At 41.4% G+C, this 17935-nt stretch overlaps 1 protein-coding gene across 1 annotated transcript; it reads left to right on the top strand.

Moving 5' to 3' along the window:
• The first annotated feature begins 2747 nt into the window (after nucleotides 1-2747).
• On the top strand, nucleotides 2748-15216 carry LOC141333947 (uncharacterized). The gene is made up of 2 exons (XM_073839098.1): nucleotides 2748-2829; nucleotides 13651-15216. Exons 1-2 carry the CDS (start codon nucleotides 2748-2750, stop codon nucleotides 14769-14771), a joined length of 1203 nt encoding a protein of 400 aa, XP_073695199.1. The 3' UTR covers nucleotides 14772-15216.
• Nucleotides 15217-17935: the final 2719 nt, after the last annotated feature.

Below are 17935 nucleotides of genomic sequence, written 5' to 3'. Positions count from 1 at the left end.
ATGATCCCTTCATTTTGGATGATGCCATGGTCAGTTTTCAGTCAAGAGCATCACAGTAGCATCACACTAAGATCACAAAGTATTAATGACTTTTTTTTTTTTTTTTGGTCAGATTGTCAACATGGATGGCAGGGCAGTGGTTTCCTTTGCATGCACTGCTAATTCCCTGGAATTGCAAATCTAGTTATATTTGATCTCTTCAACAGAACATAGAAAACACGCAAGAAGCCAGCAAGTAGCAGAACCAGTTGAAAGAAGCCAATGCCTTCAAGGGCGAAGTACAGGCCCCACGCTTCCTCACCATGGGGGCCTACGAATGTGAGGAGGCGCTAGAGGAATTCGTCTTGCATGGGAACACCTTCATTGAAGAAGAATATGCAGTCATGGCTCATGGACCCATTTGTTTTTAATTTAAAAATTGATGATGAATTTAGGTTATTTTTTTATGTACATGTATCTATTTGTGTGTGTGTGTGTGTGTGTGTGTGTGTGTGAGCGAGCATACGTTTGTGTCCATTTTAGGACAGAAGGGGATAAAAGTTCATACGGATGTCATTAAGGACCAATTTAGGCTATTTTTTATGAACCTGTATCTATTGCTGGTCCTGGCGTGACTGCGTGCCAGTGAATAAGAGAGAGGGAAAAAGCCATATTTGTTTTGTTTGTTTGCCATATTAAAATAAATTCCTTGTTCATCATATAAAGTGTTTGAATTGTTTAAATTTTTTTTCACTGGAGCCAGTTTGAAAATAAACTGCTAATTATTAGATTTGCGCCAATTTGAAAATAAACTGTTAGTTCTTTTTTTCTCTTAAGTGTATTTTGCAACGCTGAAAAAAGAATGTCATCTGTCTGCGTCCTCGTCTAGGGGGCGTGTCTTTAGTGGGCGTGTCATGAGCTTTAGGCATGTTTACATATGGTGACGTCACGGCTATGGGGCGTGTCTTGAGTTGTGGGCGTGTCTTTAGTGCTGCAGGACGCAGCCAGATACTGTTGCCAATCCCCGCCTTGACGCCTTGATTGACGTAGGGTGGGCGTGGTCAGCTCGGAATGCATTTTCAAAGCCGCATTGAATTTTGCTACAAATATCCCACGGCGTCATGATGAAAATGCAATCGTAAGTGTCCTTACTGTTAGTCTAAATGCATTTAGGACATTTAAATGATAATTTTGCTACTGTTTCTGCTTGGACACGTTACACATATCAAATCAATTTGGGTTATACATTTTAATTTTAATTTTGCTACTTCTAAAGCATTAAAGTAGTATGCACTTTACAACTTAAGACTACTGTTGGAAATGGCAAATGTAAATAATATAATTTAATTTTCAATTTCATTATGCACCAAATTTTGCACGCCTGGAGGTGATTGAAAATGTAAATTTAAATACAGAATTACATTGCCTTTTTGAATATTGCATTGTCATTTTGAATATTGCATTGTCATTTTGAATATTGTATTGCCATTTTGTATATTGCATTGCAAATTGAATATTGCTACACATATGCTTCCATAAATAGACGTCTCCGAGATGTACCTGTGCTATCAGGGAATTTATCTGATGTTTACTTTGAATAGGTTGAACTCCAAATAACCAGAGCTTAAAAATAATAAAAATATAGCAAATCTACTCATTCTATATATTCATTCTCAATCATTTGCTATTTTATTAGATTAACTACTATAACTATAATGCATTAATTTGTGCAGATTTCACAGTTCCACTTTTCTTTGATTAAATAAATCATTGTAGAAATAAAAGATGACGTAAACACATATGTAAATAAGTTAAAGCAGCTTTTAATTAAATAAATAAATGCATGTAGAAAATATATTAGGCTATACATTCTTTTTCAAGTTTTTATTAATTTAGTTTACTAAAGCTTACTAAACATGCTTGTTTTGCCTTTTTAGACAGAATCTCACACATTTATGTGAGCATCGTGTATTTAAATCTGTATTTCACCAAAAATAATACTCTAACGTGTTTTATGTATTTTTCGTCTGATTGTAAACACAGCAGGACTTTCATTTTGATCTAGTATCATGACGTCATAAGGCTGCGCTCTTGCATCTGTTGTGCTTTGGCTGAAGAGAGGTTTGTGTTTTTAATCATATAAAGTCTTTAAATGAATAGGACGCATTCATTCTATTTATAGTTTTATACAGCCGATGTAACGCTAATTCATTATTACTCAGTGAAACATTGCAATAGTTGATCTAGCATTTAAATAACATTGTTTTGTTTGAATAAAGAGCCTTAGTCACAGAAAAAGTGCGTCTTATTTAACTCTCTCTGTCGTGAATTTGGTGACTGGCGATTAGGCCTACTGATGGAGAAACAGCTTTTTAAAAAACCGAGTCAATTGAATCAATTGCATTACAAAATGATTCAGTGATTCGAATCGCGAGAACAAACGTGTTTTAATGACAACTCTTGCACATTAACAGCAATTGCTTCTGGAAAGTGTAATCTATTAAATATACTAATCATTAAATACCGAATATCAATTGAAACTAAATAGGAGTCTAATTTATTTGTTCATTATTATTATTTTTATTAATTATCGAATTAAGGCCATTAACTCTCACTCTGACTAAGTTTCTCACTAGTGTGCAGACTATGAGACGCACCCAGAGATTTAGTTTGCATTTATTTATTCTCACCTTAAACAGGACAAAGTGTCCAGACTCCAGAAAAACTCCTGGTGAAGCAACTGAGATCCACGTGACACTATTTTAAAGATGGAGTTTATTAAAGAGGAGAGTGAAGACATGAAGATTGAAGAAACATTAATCAAACATGAAGAAACTGAGGAACAAACAGGTTGGTTTTCATTCTCAAAGCTGAACTATTTTGACCTGTAGATTAATTTGCATTCATCTGCATATTAGCAGGTGTTTTTATACCATGTTTGCCATCCAGCAGCTTTCTCTATTTATTTTCAGCTTCATTTATATGCTCCAACCCTAATCAAACACACCTGAACAAGCTAATCAAGGTTTTATTACTAGAAATTTTACTTTACTTTACCTACCAGAGAAAGATAAGCATCAGATTTATTGATTTATTAATCAATGTTCATTTAACGTTTTTGAGTTGTTGTTTTTTTTTTGTCCCTAAAAAACATTAGCTATGTTTCCATCCAAAGATGTGAATTTAATTTGTGCGCAAAACTGGAATATTGCATAAAACATTTGTGAATATTGCACCACTCCCATCCAATGAGTCAAAGAGAACAAATTTGTGCATGGTGGAATTTATTCGGTAAATGTGTTTCCATCGTAGTTTATGCACATTTTTCCTTATTGAATTAAAAGTTTATCCTACTCAGTTGTGCGCATTTCAATGCGCATTTTTAGAATTTATGCGCGTCTTGCTGTTTCCATCCAGCGTTTTTCTAATGAGATATTCCAAAATGCACATAAAATTAGGTGGATTGAATCAGCTATTGAGATTCTTGTCCTTGTTTTCGGAATGTTTAGCATATCAAAACTCAAAATATGTCAGAAAAAGCTTCCTACCACAGTGGCCATCCTTCACAAAACGTATATCTACCACAGTTTTATCACAGATAGAATACAAAATGCTTCAATACAAGCATTTCAGTTAACCCTTATGCGGTCTTCGTTTTGGAATCACACTTATGGTCTTTGGGCAACAAAACTTAAATTTTATAACAAAATAATAGTAAAAAAAAGAAAATTATGTTTATTAATGTTTTTACTCCACATTTGTGCAGTTTTCGTAGGATTTATGCTATTTTTTAAATATATATAAATTATTAAATAAATATTTATTTTTAATAATTTTATATGCAAAAACAGCTTTTTATGTCAAATTCGCTTTATATAATACCCACATTTTAAACTTTCATTCATGGGGATAACATGGATAATTTGATATGGTTTAGCGTAAGATTTTTGCCCATTTTTTGGAAAATGCAGTTTTAAAAGTAAAAAAATATAACTTTTACCACTAGATGGCTGCAGAGCACTACTATTAACTAATTGCTATTTGACCAACAATACGATATCTTTTCACAAGTTTTTTTCAGTTGAGTTCATATCTACATATAATGAAATCACAATTATAACAATAAAAAATACTTTTTGACATTAAGCATTTTTTGTATTGAAACAAAACCAGTTCTATTACATATTGAGTAGCAGTACACAACATGAACATAAGAATGCAACAACATCTTTTTTTTTTTTTTGACAAATTATAAGAGAGCAGTTTTTATGGTCTCCAAATGTAGTCCTGTGTGTTTCATGATATGTAGATATGAACTCAACTGAAAAAAAACTTGTGAAAAGATATCTTTCAGGTGGTCAAATAGCAAAAAGCATATAGTGGAGCTCTGCAGCCACCTACTGGTAAAAGTATTTTTTTTTTTATGTTTAAAACTGGATTTTCTAAAAGATGGACAAAAATCTTACACTAAACGATGTGAAATTATCCATTTTTTCCCCATGAATGAAATTTAGATGTGGGTTTTTTATGAAAGGGAATTTTACAAAAAAAGCTGTTTTTGTATAAAAACCTATAAAAAATATGTATTTATTAATTTATATATATTTAAAAAATATCCTAAATCCTCCAAAAACTGCACACTTGAGGAGTAAAAACATTAATAAACAGAAAAATAACATTTGTTTTGTTTTTTTAACTATTATTTTATAACAAAAATTGCATTTTGTTGCCTGGGGTCTCCAGAGACCCCAAAGATCACGAACATGAGTATGTTTTTTCACACTAACATAAAATCAAGCTATCATTCCAATTTTATTTATTTTTTTATTTTTTTTATTTTAGCGAACGCCATTCGGGGTCCAGAAATCCCCCGAAGACCGCATAAGGGTTAAATGTAATTTATGCAATTTTTTAAACCTTTAAATCACAGAGAAAATTAACCCACCGCAACTGTTAAAAATCAGCCCAATTCTATTGGAAAAAGTGCGGATTTGGCAACTCTCCATCCAACCCAAGCTGCATCCAAAGTGATGTAAATACTCTGCATATTAACGCAGAATTTAAATTCAATTTTAGAATGTTTGCAGGAGCGGCATTAAGAAAACAGTCCCATGCAAGGCTTTAATACAAAAATGCACACCATGAATGGCAACTGTAGAAAGCAAAAGCCAAATCCCAGACATTTTGGATGATTTAGAAATTTTTTAATGTCCTAAAAGACATTTGTCTTTCTCATTATTTGAATCTTATTGCAGAACAGCTAATCACTTGTCTTCGGAAAATACTATTCTATTCGCTCACGTTAGAAACAGCAAATCTCTTTAAAACGTACTCGGTTACTAACGTAACCTCGGTTCTCTCTAGAGAGGGAACGAGTACTGCGTAAGATATCTTACGCTATGGGGAAAATCCTTTTACGCGAGATATTGAAGCCAAAAAATTATCCTTTATTTTGTAACAATGTAAAACGTGTTGCAGCAGCATACAGACATAGGCGAAACAGCTCGCGCCTATTGGCTGTTCCGCGGCAACTGCAGCAGCCTATCGAACGAGGCCTAGCGTGACGCCAGACCCAATGAGGGTGCTTCGAGCCCACTGCGTCACGTCCTGCCATAACGGGCGTGGTCTAGGCCTATAAATACCGCTCGTAGGCAGCTGTTATCTGGTTTTTCATCATCGAAGCAACCAGAGCACGTGCATGCACGGCAAGATACGCAGTACTCGTTCCCTCTCTAGAGAGAACCGAGGTTACGTTAGTAACCGAGTAACTTCTCTTACGAGAGGTCTCTCGTACTGCGTAAGATATCTTACGCTATGGGGACCCAATGCAAAATGCCGTGCATGCTGAGATCTGACACCAAAGACCCAAGGGCAAAAACCCGGGGTTCATATAGTGCACAATCACCTAGGGAACTCACAGGGAGTCCGGGAAGAGGGAGGGGCGGAGCCACACTCTTCCACATAATGCAGCATCACTCGGACACTCCATACGTTATACAGACAGGGTGGGGTTACGGCCTGAACTGATGTGAAAATATGGGTCTCACACAGTTTTACTGGTGAACTAGACCAACAGCAGCCTGGCCTGCAAGGCGGGAACCTCCAGGTTGTAAAACCTTATAAATGTAGACGGGGAGGCCCAGCCCGCCGCCGTATAAATATCTTGCAAGGCAATCCCACTCGACCAGGCCCACGAAGAGGCCATGCCCCTTGTGGAATGTGCTCTGACACCCAACGGGCACTGCATGCCCTTAGAAGCGTATGCCAGCGCTATAGCATCAACTATCCATCTGGATAGGCTCTGTTTCGACGCAGCTAGTCCCTTAGAACGTCCATTAAACGAAACAAAAAGCTGCTCCGTCTGCCTAAAACAGTGGTTCTCAACCTTTTTTTGAAGTGGGCCGCACTATGTCCAAGTTCAAGTCTCACGGGCCGCATATTATTTACATATGACGCCATCAACGCTCACTAACCAGATATATTGCATCTAAAATTATTACAATTAGATGTATTATTGTCATTAGAGAGTATAATTCTACTTACCATTAATGGGACACCTGATGTTGTCGGGAGCCAACCAATTTGGTGAAAGTCGGCTCAAAAGGAGTAACAGCACAATGAAGTTGTGATTGTAAGTTGTAGTCTGTAAGACGCGCACGGTAACGTGACTTGATGCGCGTCATTGCAGAAAATGTGCGTTCGCAAATGTATGTGGATCCAAATATGGAAAGCACTTTTGAACTTAATAATCTGAGGTTTTGTCCAGAGATGTTTCGCCACATTTCTGCAACTGAGGATGACTGCTGCGCGGTTTGGCTGTGTCCTCTTGCCTGAAAATCCATCAGTTCATCTTCGAGCGCGCGGCGAGGCAAACCGAAAGTTGCAGCCAAGTCCTTGATTTTTTCCACAGGGAAAGTGAATGGCTCTCTGATGAATTGTCCTGCATATTTTATTTTCTCAAAATCAGAAAAACGAGAGATGAATTTTTCTTGCATTTGACTGACAGTTTTAACGAATCGTTCTCTCTGTTGCATGTCCAGTACACCATCACACGCGTCATTCAGAAGTGGAAAGTGAGTTAGATCACTATCTTTAAGTTGTGCAATGTACAGTCCTAGCTTCATTTTGAAACTCTCAACACAGCCCAACAGGTCATCAACATGTTTTCCGTCACCTTGAAGTTGCAGGTTCAGCTTGTTTAGGTGAGCTGTGACGTCTGCAAGAAAAGCAACATTTGTTTTCCACTCATTGTCTCTCAAGACTGGAAATCTTTCTCCTTCGCCGATGTCATTAAGAAAGTGAACTATCTCGGGGAGTACAGCCAAAAAGCGATTCAAGACTTTCCCACGACTTAGCCATCTCACTTCACTGTGCAGAATGAGGTCTCCGTAGGCACTGTCCAGTTCGTCCAATAACGCAATAAAACGGCGGTGCATTAAAGGCCGTGCTCGAATGAAGTTGACCACCTTCACCACAGTGTCCATAACCTCCACGAAGTATCCATCTACTAACTTGCTGCATAGTGCTTGCTGATGCACAATACAGTGAAATGCCAACAAGTCAGGGGAGATTTTTTTTGCATTTCAGCAACGAGACCCTTGTGTTTTCCCGTCATTGAGGGCGCACCATCAGTAGTAATGGAGACAACTGAGGATGCCGGTATGTTCATGTCTTTGCATGCTTCACTGAGTGCTCTATGAATATCCTCGCCCCGTGTTCGTTCGTGTAGCGATTTCAACGCGAATAAATCTTCTGTAACCTCAAAGGTCTCTGAATTCACACATCTCACCCAAATGCAAAGCTGAGCAACGTCTCTGATGTCTGTCGATTCATCCGCTGCCAAACTGAGAGCTGAAGCAGTGGTTAGCTTAGTTTTTAGTTGTTCTGTCAAATTTTCAGATATTTCAGAAATTCGACGAGTAACTGTGTCGTTGCTGAGCTGCAAACTTTTTATCCTACGGATTATCTCGTTCTTGTTGCTCAGATCATCAAACAGACATTGTGTTTTCAGAAAACAGTTCTTAACTAGCTCCCCATCACTGAATGGTTTGCCGTGTTTGGCAAGGAGCCAGGAAATTTTGAACGTGGCTAATGTCACGGCCTGAGACACTTTTAAGCTAGCTCGCATTGTATTTTGTTCAGCGATGGCATTTTTTTCCAGACTAGTTATCTGGAAAGCTCTTTCCTGAGATCCAAGTGGATATTTCTTGTCAAAAGTTGCGTGGGTGGTATCGAAATGTCTTTTCACATTGTAAGTTTTGCATACACCCAGTATTTTTCTACAGAGCAAGCAGAAAGGCTGTCCATCTCGCTCGTTGACTGCAAATTGATTCTTCCATTCTTCAAGCACTCTCCTACCTTCATTGCTGATGCAACGACTCTTTTTGTTTGCATGTGTTCCTTCATTAGTATTTTCCTCATCTTTTTTCTCCTCTAATAACAAATTTGTCCATTTTGATCGTTAATTGATGACTGTTTTAAATCTGTCAGAACGCACGCGTGTGAGTTAACTGTGTAATTGCATCAGTTCATAGTTGCGTCAGTTCTCCGCATATATGAAAACATGATCACCAAAATGATTTTATGTGACAAAAATATTGTTCAAAGTTTGTTTAATACATTTATTTGCTTAATACATTTTAAAAAATGAATTGTAAAACCATTAATTATTATATTATTTATTTTAAATTTATTTTTTTTATTTTTTTTTACGTGGTCAGCATCGCGGGCCGCATTTGCATTTGTGACCCGCGGGCCGCAGGTTGAGAACCACTGGCCTAAAAGCAGACGAGCGAGACACATAAGCCTGTAATGCCCTGACTGGGTAGAGAAGGCTCGCATCTATTTCCTCATCAGAGACCGGTAGGGCTGACAGAGCGATGACCTGCGCCTTAAACGGTGTGTTGAGGGATTTTGGAACATAACCGTGCTTAGGTTTGAGTATAACTTTAGAGTCATTAGGCCCAAACTCCATGCACGTCGCACCCACAGAGAGCACATGCAAGTCCCCTATGCGCTTTACTGAAGCAAGAGCCATCAAAAACACAGTCTTAAAAGACAGGTATTTCAGATCAATCGTCTGTAAAGGCTCGAATGGTCCACCTTTCATGGCTTCCAGCACCGTAGAAAGGTCCCATACGGGGACTGAGGGAGGTCTGGGAGGATTCAGTCTCTTAGCTCCTTTAAGGAAGCGGATGACTAAATCGTTCCTTCCTATAGACTGACCTAGCGTTGTCCTTGAGAACGCTGCTATAGCCGCCACCTAGACTTTGAGCGTGGACGGGGTTCTGCCCTTGTCCAGCAGCTCTTGTAGGAAAGAAAGCACGTCTGTCACACCACAGTCTTTGGGTGACACGCCACGGGTTGTGCACCAGCCCGAAAACACAGACCATTTTGAGGAATAGAGCCGTCTTGTAGATGGAGCTCTAGCCTGCGTGATCGTGTTTAGCACTCCCTTAGGGAGTTCATCACATAACCCTTGGTGGCCCAAACATGAAGGGACCACAACTCTGGGTGAGGATGCCAGATTGAGCCGTGGGCTTGAGAGAGGAGGTCTCTCCTCACTGGTACTGGCCACGGAGCAGTGCTCGTCAGCTGCATCAGCGCTGGGAACCAAGGCTGGTTTTCCCAGAACGGCGCCACCAGCAGCACTGAACACCCATCTTCCTTGATCCGCTCTATCACCTGCGGCAGGAGAGAGACGGGGGGAAATGCATAGAGAGGACGGCGGGGCCATACGTGGGCCAGCGTGTCCTTGCTCTTGGAGAAAAATTCCAGACAGTGAGCATTGTCTTGAGACGCGAACAGGTCTACTTCCGCTCTGCCATAATTCTTCCACAGCAGTTGGACTGTCTGTGGGTGCAGGGACCATTAGCCTGCCGGAACATTGTTCCTGGACAGTCTGTCTGGTCCCACGTTCAGGAGCCCCGGCACGTGCGCTGCTCTCAATGAGCGCAGGTTGCGTGGAGCCCATACCAGGAGGCGTTCTGCTAGCCTGTAAAGGTTCCTGGACCTGAGGCCGCCCTGGCGATTTATGTAGGATACCACAGACATGTTGTCCGAGCGGACTAGGACTAGGATTTTTCTGGTCATGAGCATCCTGAACTGTCGCTTCACAAGCGCTTTGTTCAGCTGCCTTAGATCTAATATGGGTCTGAGACCGCCGTCTTTTTTTGGTACCAGGAAGTATCTGCTGTATAGCCCTCCTTCGCTCTGAACTTGAGAGAGAGGCTCTATGGCCCCTTTGCTCAATAATTTCTCCACCTGGGCTTGAAGTAGGTGTGCTACTTCTGCACGCATTGTGGTCTCGACGCATAGTGGCGAGGGCGTCGGCGAAACTGTAGCGAATAGCCTTCTCTTATAATGTCTAGCACCCACTTTGAAAACCCCGGGAAGCTTTTCCCATGCGTCTGCATGAATAGCTAAGGGTTGAATACGAAGCGCACTCTGTTCTTTCAGCGACAGAGGGGCTTCGGTGTGCTGTAGTACAAGCGTTTCGCTCGTGACATTTGAGGCATGGGGCACGCTGATAGTGGGAGCTGTTATGTCTGTGTGTACGTGTGACTGTGGGGCAGCGGCCACATTTAACACACTCCAAACATCGCTCGTTTGAATGCACGTTGGTTCCGTTTTTACAGAAACCGTGGAACGTGCGTGATGTGGTGTTTGCGAGCACTGGGGAGCGGGCATATTTACCACATGTGAAGCGCAATCGACCTGAGCCGATTTTATATGCGCGGGACCCGTGTGACAGGTTGTGTTTGTGTGTAGGGATGGGCACTGGGAAGTAGGCATGCTTACTACACATAAGACACCATCGGCCGTGGCCGAGACACCAGAAAATACACTCTTTTGGGGATTTATCTGGGTAGCCGTGAGAACGACTTTTGTGTGCAGGCAAACGGGCGACAGGACTGGTTTGTTGGCTGCAGAAAACACTGGAACAGTCACATTTGTTGGAACTGGACGAGCGAATAACTTTGGTGGGGGCCCGGCGACAGCGGGACTCGTACACCGTCGTTTTCCTAGTTGTGCTAGGACGACTTCGGAGGCTCAGGTTTCAACTCAATCCTGGGCCGCGGGCCGCGTCCGGCGAGGCGGCGGCCAGACAAGCGTGAACGCGGTCTCGCACCTTGAGCCTGGCGGTGCTGCGAAGTGGCGGCAGCAGACTGTGGCTGGGGCTGTGAGCTCTGTGTAGGCGGTCTCGCACGGCCAGTTGCAGAACTGGAGCGCTTCGGGAGGAAGTGCTTCATCGCTTGAGATGCCTTCTGTACCTCAGCGAATCTTTCTGTGAAGTCCTTGACAGAAGATCCGAATAGGCCAGCGGGTGAGAGCGGTGCGTCGAGAAATGCGGTACGCTCAGACTCAGACATGTCAGAAAGTGTTAGCCACAGGTGCCTCTCAGCAACGGTGAGAGAGGCCATATTATGTCCCATGGCCTGTGCTGCGGACTTAGTAGCACGGAGGGTGAGGTCTGTAGCACTTCTCAGATCCGGCACGCAGATTGCGTCAGGTCCTCCCTCATCCAGCCTTCGGAGGAGGTCGGCCTGGAAAATCTGCAGCGTGGCCATGGTGTGCAGCGCTGACGCGGCTTGCCCGGCGGCGGCGAAAGCGCGGCGGAGCAGGTTTGACGTCTGACGGCAAGCTTTAGAGGGGAGGGCCGACTTAGCACGCCGTCCAGTGGAGGGCGGACATAAGTGGTCTGCTATCGCCTCTTTGACCGGCGGTACAGAGAGGTATCCTCTATTCTCGGCGTCGTCCACTGTGGAGAATGCCAAAGAAGTGGATGGACACACTCTCGCTGAGTAGGGGGCGTTTCAGGACTTAGTTAGTTCTTCGTGAAGCTCAGGAAAAAAAGGCGCTGGTTTTGACGCATGTGAAGCGCGTTCCCCTTTTGGCAGGAAACAGCCGTCCAGCCAGTTGTGAGTGGGCTGCTCTGGTGAAGACCACTCAAGGCCCAGGCTCGCCGTGGCCTGCGTGAGTTTCCTCATTAGCTCCGCCTCAATTGAAGCTCTTGTGCCTGACGGAGTGAAGGCAGGGGGCGCGATGTCCACCGAGCTCGCCCAGTCCTCACTGCCTGACACCAGGATAGAGCAGGAATCCTCTTCCTCCATCAGAGCCCCCTCATCAGCAGCATCAATGGAAGCGGAAGCAGACAGCGGCTGCTTTATATCCGGAATGGAGGCTGACGAGGTCGGTGAAGCAGGCGGGCGAACCGGCGAGCTTTGTCGGCTGGGGGAAGGTTCCGGGGCCCGCTGTGCACAGCGCTTCTTACGGCGCGATACCGCTGCGGGCGGGGGAGCAGTCTCAGTGAAGAAGGCCAGGCGAGTCCTCAGAGTCGCCATAGGCATTGGCTTGCTGTGAGGGCAGCCGCCGTCGGCGAGGCAGGAAACGCAGATCACGTGGCGGTCCCCGTTGCTGAGTGTGGCTCTGCACGAGCCGCAGGAAGGCATCTTTAGGAAGGCGCCTTTGCTCTTTTATGAATGTGTGTCGCAGCGGCGACACACAGGAATAAAGCAATGAAAGGATATAGGCGCCGGAAAGCGCAGCAGGAAGGCAAGGAAGGCGGCGCGGCCAGCGACTTCTATGACTCGTCCCGCTGAAGGCGCTCCTGATCGACGGCGCTGCTTCTTCTCCAGCTCCAGCGATGCGTGTGAAGGATGAAAAATCAGATAATAGCTGCCTACAAGCAGTATTTATAGGCCTAGACCACGCCCGTTATGGCGGGACGTGACGCAGTGGGCTCGAAGCACCCTCATTGGGTCTGGCGTCACGCTAGGCCTCGTTCGATAGGCTGCTGCAGTTGCCGCGGAACAGCCAATAGGCGCGCGAGCTGTCTCGCCTATGTCTGTATGCTGCTGCAACGCGTTTTACATTGCTACAAAATTAAGGATAATTTTTTGGCTTCAATATCTCGCGGAAAAGGATTTTCCCCATAGTGTAAGATAACTTACGCAGTACAAGAGACCTCTCGTAAGAGAACTGGCTGTTGTTCTCACTACATTGCATTGTTATAATTCATAGAAGTTTTACCCACCAACTGGCAACTGACACTGTTACATACACTCACCAAAGCCGATTTTAACTTTCATTTGGCGCTCTGTGAGTGTTAATTTAAGGCCCTGTTTACATGCATTAAAAGCAGAGGACCTAATACTGAGCCCGGTGGCACTCCATACTTGTGTGTGAAAAGATATCTCTTCATGTAGAAGCGGTCAGGTATATCAGATATGAACTAATTCTTGTTCACAAATGCCAAATAACTTTTCCAAGTGAATGAAAAGTATTTGGGACATTTCTTAAAGAATGCAAAGAATATTGAAAAGAGTTACAGACAAAACCTCTTTCAGTAGTTCAGAGGGTGACCAACCCTGTTCCTGGAGATCTACCATCCTACAAAGTTCAGCTCCAACCTGATCAAACACACCTGAACCAGCTAATTCACCTCTTAGGTAGCACTTGATAATTACAGACAGTCGTGTAGGAGCAAGGCTGGAACTAAAGTCTGCAGGTAGGTAGATCTCCAGGAACAGGGTTGGGCATCACTGGTCTAGATGATTGGTGGCATCTAGAAAACTTGTTGGTTTTTATGCTTTATGTTTAAACGTATTTATGTCAATAGCTTTGTGCCATTAAAATGAAGTTAACTTCTATTGGTTCTTTTTGCTTTAGACTTGGTGTTGCATAAAGAGGAGAGTCAACGGAATGAAACGGAAGACAAATGTCAGTATGAGAAACATCATGATTTCTCTAGAGAAAACTTAAGTTGTTCACAGACTAGAAAGACTTCTTCACGAAAAAGACCTAAAAAGAGAAGAGCTAGAAAACATTTCACCTGTCAACAATGTGGAAAGGTTTTCAGTGAAAAAAGAAACCTTGAAGTTCATAATAGAATTCACACTGGAGAAAAGCCTTACACCTGCCAACAATGTGGAAAAAGTTTCATTAAAAAGGGAACCCTTAAAGACCACATGAGAACTCACAGCGGAGAGAAACCTTACACATGCCCTCAATGTGGAGTAAGTTTCACTCAAAAAGGAATCCTTGAAAGGCACATAAGAATTCACACCGGAGAGAAGCCTTTCACCTGCCAAGAGTGTGGAAAATGTTTCATTCGAAAGGGAAGCCTTAAAGGCCACATGAGAATTCACACTGGAGAGCAGCCTTACACATGCCCTCAATGTGGAAAGAGTTTTACACACAAACAAGCTCTTAATGCCCACATAAAAATTCACATAGGAGAGAAGCCTTGCATATGTGATCAGTGTGGGAAGAGTTTCTATCAACAAGGAGACCTCAAAGTCCACATGAGGATTCACACCGGAGAGAGCCACTTCAGCTGCCAGCAATGTGGAAAGAGTTTTACTAGAAAGGGAAATCTTGAAGTCCACATGAGAATTCACACTGGAGAAAAGCCGTTCATATGCCCTCAGTGTGGAAAGGGTTTCGATCAACAGGGAAACCTTAAAGTCCACATGAGAATCCACACAGGTGAGAAACTTTTTACCTGCCCACAGTGTGGAAAGAGCTTCACTCAAAATGGAAACCTCAAAGCCCACATAAAGATTCACTCAAGAGAGAACAATTTGATATGTCATGAGTGTGGAATGAGTTTCACGGACAGGAAACAATACAAGAATCATCTAACAACTCACACTGGAAAGAAGCGTTTCATGTGCCATCAATGTGGAAAAACTTGTCCAGATGAAGCAAACCTTGAGATTCACTTGAGAATTCACAGTGAAGAGAAGCCTGAGGAAGGACTTTCAGATCTAATGAAAACATTCACATGAGGCATCGCGCAGAAAAGAAGTCGTTAACTTACTTATTTTCACACTTGTAGTTCGGTTCTCTTGGTTAGTTTGGTCCAGACCAAAATAAAGAAAACAATACATTTCTGGTCTGCTTAGGTTCGGATATCAGCTTTCATACACTGATATCACACGTACATCTCAGAGACGTCTGTTTGACGTCTACATTTACATCTGCAAGACGTAGTTTGTTAATCTGCAATACGTCTTTTGGACGTTTCCTATCAGATGTCAAATAGACGTCTATTAGATGTCTTTAAGATGTTCATTAATTAGAATGTATGTAAAACTGACATCTTACAGACGTCTGCCAGACGTTTGTACACAGCAGATGCTTTCCAGATCAAGAGATCTTTAACAGACATCTTGCAGACGTACGTAGATGTTTATTTGACATCTGATAGGAAACATCCAATAGACATATTGCAGGTGAGCAAACTACATCTTGCAAACATAAATACAGATGTCAAATAGACGACTCAGAGATGTACGTGTGCTGTCATGGGACTTACAAGAGGTTTTTGGTAAAAACCAAATGTACTATTTCAGAATCAGAATAAATCAGAATCTGAGTTTCAATTGCAAAGTGACTTACATTATAGACACAATATTATCAATGTTGACTCTTTTTGACTCGATTTTGTTAACAAAAATTGTTCCAAACAGAGATCACAGCCGCATTTCTGAGCAATGCACAGTGGTGTTTTCTTACAGAATGATTTGCCATTCGTTGCTAAATGACAAAAGCTGACGCTGTTGCCGGCGCACGTGCAGACATCTTTTATCTTCTTGTTTAATTGTTTGTTGTGTTGCATTGTTTGCTTCATTATTCACAAGATGTTGACCTTCACATTGAGCATCACCCTCAGAGTAAGTGCCTGAAGCATTGTGTTTCAACATCTAAAATATAAACTATAAAATTGAAAGTCTTGTCTGAGACTGCTAAGAAAAGCACCAGTACATACAATATTTGCAGGATTACTAAAACGACAACCAAAAAACATGCCACTTTTTTTCTGATCCCCTTTATATAAATTACTACCCAGATAACAGATGATGTTGCTATTAAACATTTATTTAATTAATATCTCATACTCGTATAAAATGGCAGTCACGTTGATTTCTGGAGAATACGATTTTAATAAAAAGTCTAAAATTGACAACAAAGGTGTTTTATCCAATGCTATATTTGCATGCTGTGCATTTATATCTGAACTTATCTTTAAATATGTTACGCTGATAGCACACGTACATCTTGGAGACTTCTATTTGACATCTGCAAGATGTAGTTTGCTCATCTGCAATACATCTATTAGACGTTTCCCATCAGATGTCAAATAGATGTCTATTAGATGTCTTTAAGATGTTTATGAATTAAAATGTATGTTAAACTTACATCTTACAGACGTCTGCCAGATGTTTTACACAGCAGATGCTTTCCAGATCAAGAGATCCTTAACAGACATCTTGCAGATGTATGTGTGCTATCTGGGTTGTGGCATTTCTTGTGTTGTTTTCCAGTGAAAATATACCACAGACAACAATCTTCTAGAGTTTTTGTAACTTTTCTAACCTCAAGAACCACAGGGTTGAGTAATTTATGGGCCATTCCTGGTATCCATTAACATTTTGGCTTCATAATGTTTGGATAAAAAGCTACATGTTTTTAATGGTTTTTAGCATTGTACCAAAATAGTGTCATACTTAACAGTTATGAATAAGTATTGGTCAAGCTCAGGTAAAAAAAAAAAAATTAAAGTTCAGACACTGGCTGTTAAAGTATTCCACCCTGTTGGGGATAAAAACACATACATGTATATGCTGTTAATGCTCCACACCTCACAAAATAAGTCAAAAGTATGCCAAACATTTAACATTTCTGTCAAATTATTATTTTAAATGACCTGCCTAACAGTGTGGAATGGAGCATAAAAGGGTGAAACAGCAGTGTTAACAGGTTCTAACAGTAGATGAGCTTTCCGTCATTGTCCTGCATGGTTTGCCTATAATGTGTGGAACTGCACCTAAGTTCAGATATAAAGGCACAGCATGCAAATATAGCATTGGATTAAAACACCTTTGTTGTCAATTGTAGACTTCTCATTGAAATCTTCATTTCATTTCATTTCATTTATTTAGATCTCCATTAGCTGTTAAAAACAGCTAGTCTTCCTGGAGTCAATACAACATGCTGCTACAATACATTCACATAATTTTCCAATGATCACACTAATAAAGCATAAAACAAATACACAAAAACAACCCAGCAACCAAACAAAACAAACACCGACCTAGTTTATAATCACATTATTTCCAAAATAATATCTTATTCTCCGAAAGTCATTGTTAATTTTGAACGAATATAAGATATTAATTAATTAAATGTTTAAAGCAACATCATATGAGCTCGTTCATAATTTCTGGTGTTATTCAATATCAAAACAAATTGTAGTGTGTAAATTATAACAGAACAACTATACATAATATATAACCATCTAGTAATGACTGTGCAAGAGGACAGAGTTTTGTTGTTTAGGTCATGTACAGCAATATATTTCCTCTTGCAAAACTTTGAGCCAATCACAGCCGTCTGGTGTCAGGACGGACCAATCACAGAAGGGATGTCGCTCGTCATTTGAGTATTTACAGGTGACTCGAAGGTAAATCAAAACCAAGATAAGATCGCTGACCAACAAAAGCTCACAAAATCTGACTTATTTTGCGGTAAGTGCAGTATGTCTTGTATGTATGTAATATTTTTATATGCCGTGGCCTGGTGGAAAAAAAAACAGTTAAAAACAGGCTAGGCTGGTTAGCTGGTTTTAGTTGGTCAACCATCCTGGTTTTGCTAAAAAAAAACAAAAAAAAAAAACAGCTATAACCAGCCTAGACTGTTTGGCTGGTTTTAGTTGGTCAACCATCCTGGATTTAGCTGGTTTTAGAGGGGTTTAACCAGCAAAATCCAGGATGGTTGACCAACTAAAACCAGTCAGTTTATCTGTTTGTTTGTTTTTCAGCAGGGAATGTGCACTGTATTATGGGCTGGCAATGGTTGGTAAGCATCCAGATGGCAAATGTATTTGTGGAGAAGCAGAAACTGTGAAGCATGTAGGGTGTGTTACTTATCAAATTGCAAGATTTACCAT

The sequence above is a fragment of the Garra rufa genome, chromosome 4 (assembly GCF_049309525.1).
Source record: "Garra rufa chromosome 4, GarRuf1.0, whole genome shotgun sequence".
Taxonomy (NCBI): domain Eukaryota; kingdom Metazoa; phylum Chordata; class Actinopteri; order Cypriniformes; family Cyprinidae; genus Garra; species Garra rufa.
This window is presented reverse-complemented; position numbering and strand designations above follow the sequence as displayed.

Bases quoted from the DNA above. Each gene is read 5' to 3' on its own strand.
- LOC141333947 (XM_073839098.1), top strand. From the start codon at position 2,748: ATGGAGTTTATTAAAGAGGAGAGTGAAGACATGAAGATTGAAGAAACA. The intron at 2,830-13,650 runs GTTGGTTTTCAT...TTTTTGCTTTAG, and splicing joins AGAAACTGAGGAACAAACAG to ACTTGGTGTTGCATAAAGAG.